General features: G+C 42.8%; 1 protein-coding gene across 1 annotated transcript; it reads left to right on the forward strand.

Moving 5' to 3' along the window:
* The first annotated feature begins 972 nt into the window (after positions 1-972).
* On the forward strand, positions 973-3452 carry LOC143125688 (uncharacterized). Its single transcript, XM_076287374.1, has 3 exons — positions 973-1503; positions 1775-1808; positions 2189-3452. Exons 1-3 carry the CDS (start codon positions 1252-1254, stop codon positions 2593-2595), a joined length of 693 nt encoding a protein of 230 aa, XP_076143489.1. The 5' UTR covers positions 973-1251; the 3' UTR covers positions 2596-3452.
* Positions 3453-3701: the final 249 nt, after the last annotated feature.

Genomic DNA, 3701 nt, shown 5'->3' on the forward strand with positions numbered 1-3701 from the left:
GCTATTCTAGAATTAATCGTTCAAAACATGAACGAAAATTCCAAGAGATTCCGTAACTCATTTTTTCATGTGTTTTACAGGGTTTTAAGGGTTATAGTAATGTTGTCAAATAAGCCATTACTTCAATTCATCGTGTTTCCTTACTCTCTGACAACATATGGTGATCATTTTTGGAATGGTTACAATTTATTTTCCATTATTTCCTACATACTGGTCCTTTAAAGAATTCACACCTCAACAGGTTAGAGGGATGACATCGCAATGGTGTGGAGGCCCTCAGTCTGGGTGGGAGGGCCTTGGATTGGCTCGTAATACCTGTGGGCGGCGGTAGAATTTGGACTATGAAATCTAATTGGCTGGTCTTTTCTTGTGGGTGGGACATGAATAATGAGCAGTATTTATCCCTTAAAAACCAGACCTTTAGTCGATTATCTAAAAATAGATTTTCCTCTATTCACTGAGGCTGTTGTCTTGTTCCATGCATGTCTCGCTCTCGCTCTCTCTCTCTCTCTCTCTCTCTCTCTGTGTGTGTGTGTGTGTGTGCGTGTGCTTCTGGCAAAGTACAACAGAATCAGTCACAGATATCAAAGACTTTTGCTTGTTCTATAAATATGAATAATAAGAATGGAAGAAATGTAAAATGTCCTAATACACATTGATGTTGTGAGATATGGTTCTAATTGGTCAATATAATTATATTCTATTCGATGTATAAAAAAAAATAATGAGAACATCAGGGGGGGGGGGGGCGAGAGAGCGAGAGAGGCGGATTGCCCCGTCCTGTTTCGCTTACATCGTCACTAGTCTCACTTTCCACTCGCTTGCTTTCGCAACCCAGCAAGCGGCGGAGCGGAAAGTCTGAACTTTTTTTCTCTCCCTCTCCGTCGGGGTGTGAGCCGTCTACGTCGACGCAGCTGACCCGGCCAACGGAGCCCTAAAGGGGAGGGGAGAGTGGGTGGGAAACGACGCGAGGGAAATCCATGACTTCCCTCTGGTTCATGAAGTCAGATAAAAGTCGACCTGAGCTATGTTCTCTCAACAAACTGCAAGAAGGACCGCGAGAGAGAAAGGTCAGAGTTGGAAAAGTAATTTGTACTGGCGAATCGGTTATTCACAGTTATACACACTCTCTCCACATCGCAGTCTCGAAGAAACACCATTTGGACTCATTAACGGAATACAACACAGCATCTTACTTCATTTGCTAGTTTGTTTCCCTGGCAAAAGCCTCACAGTTTCAACTTGGTCAGCATGTCATCGAAGGACGTGGAGAGTCTTCAGCCCACGGTGCGCAACAGCAACAAGTGCGTACACCTCTCGCTGGCGTGTTTGGCGTTCGCTGTGATTGTGACCTCGCTTGGTGGAGCTGCAGTGGTCGTGCTCGCGTGGAATAAGATGGACTTATTAAACAAGAACATAGACATGTTAATGTCAATCCAATCGTCGGGGACAGGGTATCACGGCGCTACCCAGTACGCTCTCGCTGAAGCTGATAAGTTTAAGGTAAGTTATGTGTACCGATAGCCTTTATAGGCTACTGTATTATAGGCTAAAGTGTGTGTGTGCACTTTGCAATGACAACAAAGATGTCACAGGCAGATAGCAAGATGCAAGTGAAATGTGCTTCTACTTCTATACAAATCACTCGTTTGCCTTGCTTTTTTACAAAAGCATACTCTGTCGTATGTTGCTATTTTACGCAGAAACATCCACAATCTGTAGCCTAATCATAGTAGCCTAACATCTCTTTTTCATCCTCTCTTTCTCTCTGCAGTCGAGAAACTTAGCCTACCTGAGAGCTTCCCAAGGTAAGACTATGTCACTATGTCTATGTCACGCTTAATTCATGTTTAAAGGTTATGTGGTAGAATGTAGGTGTATGCCCAATGCAAATCATGATTACATCAACTGTACACCAGCCTGGTCAAATAGGCTAGCTGTTTGTGTAGTGATGTTGTGTGTGCTGAATGTGTGTGGCCTTACAAATTGTAATCCTTGGAGGGAATTGGACACCCCCACACTATTATAGGCAAAATATTTGACGTAGCCTACCTGTTGCATTATTATTATTATTAGTAGTAGTAGTAGTAGTAGTAGTAGTAGTAGTAGTAGTAGTATTGTCTTCTTATTTGTAAACAAATGCTAACACGATTCTAAAATCTATTGTAATTGTTTTATTCTCACGTAGACAAAATCGATGTTGGGACTATGAAATGGGACGCGATTGACATCGGCAACGGCTCTTCCATTGGTGCTAATTTTGACTATGACAGTGTTCAACGCATGCTGACGGTGAAGCGCGAAGGGAGCTATTTCATCTACTTGAACCTTAATTTCACTAACGCAGACTTGGACTGTGACAGGAATAGTACGGTGCAAGTAACCCTCAAGTCCAAGGGCCGCGTGCTGCTCTCGTGCGAGGTAAAACTGAAAGACTGCCCTACTGTGACAGAGAGATGCTGGGCTGTGGTTCAGCACCTGGATCGTGATAGCCGCATCAGTGGCGATATCTCCGTGCACGGGGAAAAGCCTTCCCGTTGGCAGCTCGTAAGCAACGACTCGGGTTTCGGGATGTTCCTCGTGGACAGCCTGTGAGTCGACCCTCGCTGGAGACGACTGGTTGGATTAAAAACAAAGACTTGTTCCAAGCGGACCCGGCAGCCCGCGGAGCTGATGCACTTTTCTCACCTCAGGACACTGCATGCCAAGAGAGACATGGACATTTTCTTAAGCACATATTTCTTTATTTATATGATGTCTATTTTTTACTATTTATTTACAACATGCAATGTATGTTTGTAAAACAGACTAATAGGCCTAGCCTATATTTATTGTTCAACATGTTATTTTTTAACTATGAAAGTAGGTAGCACTACAGTGACGGGAGACAATTTTACCATAAGTTGTGAAAGCTTACACACAACTTAGCTTGAAGAGCGGAGTTTAGTAAAGTTGATGTCAATCATGTGTTCGATTGTTTTGACTGTAATGGTGTCTGCCATGCGACCTCTGGGACGCCCCCTAGCTGCTTTTCATGTGAATAACAGTAATATGGTTGTGTGTTCCAATGGAAATGTATAGAAATCAAGGCCTTGTTCACAGGCTGGACATTTTATGGAAGTACTTATGGCTTATGAATGATTTTAAAACTCAGAGGGCATCTACCTCAACAACACAGAGAGAGAGAGGCAACTGCACTTTCATATACAATATGTAATGCTTTGAGACAATGACACACACACACGCCCCTCCCTCTCTGAGACAAAAGATACACACACACACACACACACACACACAGTGGTGGATAGAGTACTGAAAATCTTTTCTCAAGTAAAAGTACAATCACTCCCTTAAAAATTGACTCAAGTAAAAATGAAAATTCCTTTTTGAGCAACGTACTCCAGTAAAGGTTAAAGTATTAATAAAATACTCAAAGTACAAGTTACTTTCAATTTTGTTGTTGTTGTTGTATTTATTATATATACTATTATAGTATACTTCTAACTTTCCGCCATATGCCCAATATGTAGGCTGCTGGTTTGCGGATTGTTGAGTTTTCTATTGAAATGTCAACGTCACAGCAACGTTACCCCACCGGCCAAAATGGCGTTGGCCCAAAGTCAGTAAACAACGTTATCCCAACATCTGCTATGCCGTGGGGCCAACGTGTGTTGCTGTCTGGGGAGGGGAGGTCCTGCCTG

Source organism: Alosa pseudoharengus, unplaced genomic scaffold (assembly GCF_046254945.1).
Source record: "Alosa pseudoharengus isolate Yale_2024_CS ecotype anadromous, Long Island Sound unplaced genomic scaffold, YU_APseudo_1.1 YU_APseudo_1.1_scf_1, whole genome shotgun sequence".
NCBI lineage: Eukaryota > Metazoa > Chordata > Actinopteri > Clupeiformes > Clupeidae > Alosa > Alosa pseudoharengus.

Excerpts from the sequence above, each read along its gene's own strand:
- LOC143125688 (XM_076287374.1), top strand. The coding sequence starts at position 1,252 with ATGTCATCGAAGGACGTGGAGAGTCTTCAGCCCACGGTGCGCAACAGC. Across the intron at positions 1,504-1,774 it reads CTGAAGCTGATAAGTTTAAG|TCGAGAAACTTAGCCTACCT; the intron begins GTAAGTTATGTG and ends TTCTCTCTGCAG. Across the intron at positions 1,809-2,188 it reads CTACCTGAGAGCTTCCCAAG|ACAAAATCGATGTTGGGACT; the intron begins GTAAGACTATGT and ends ATTCTCACGTAG.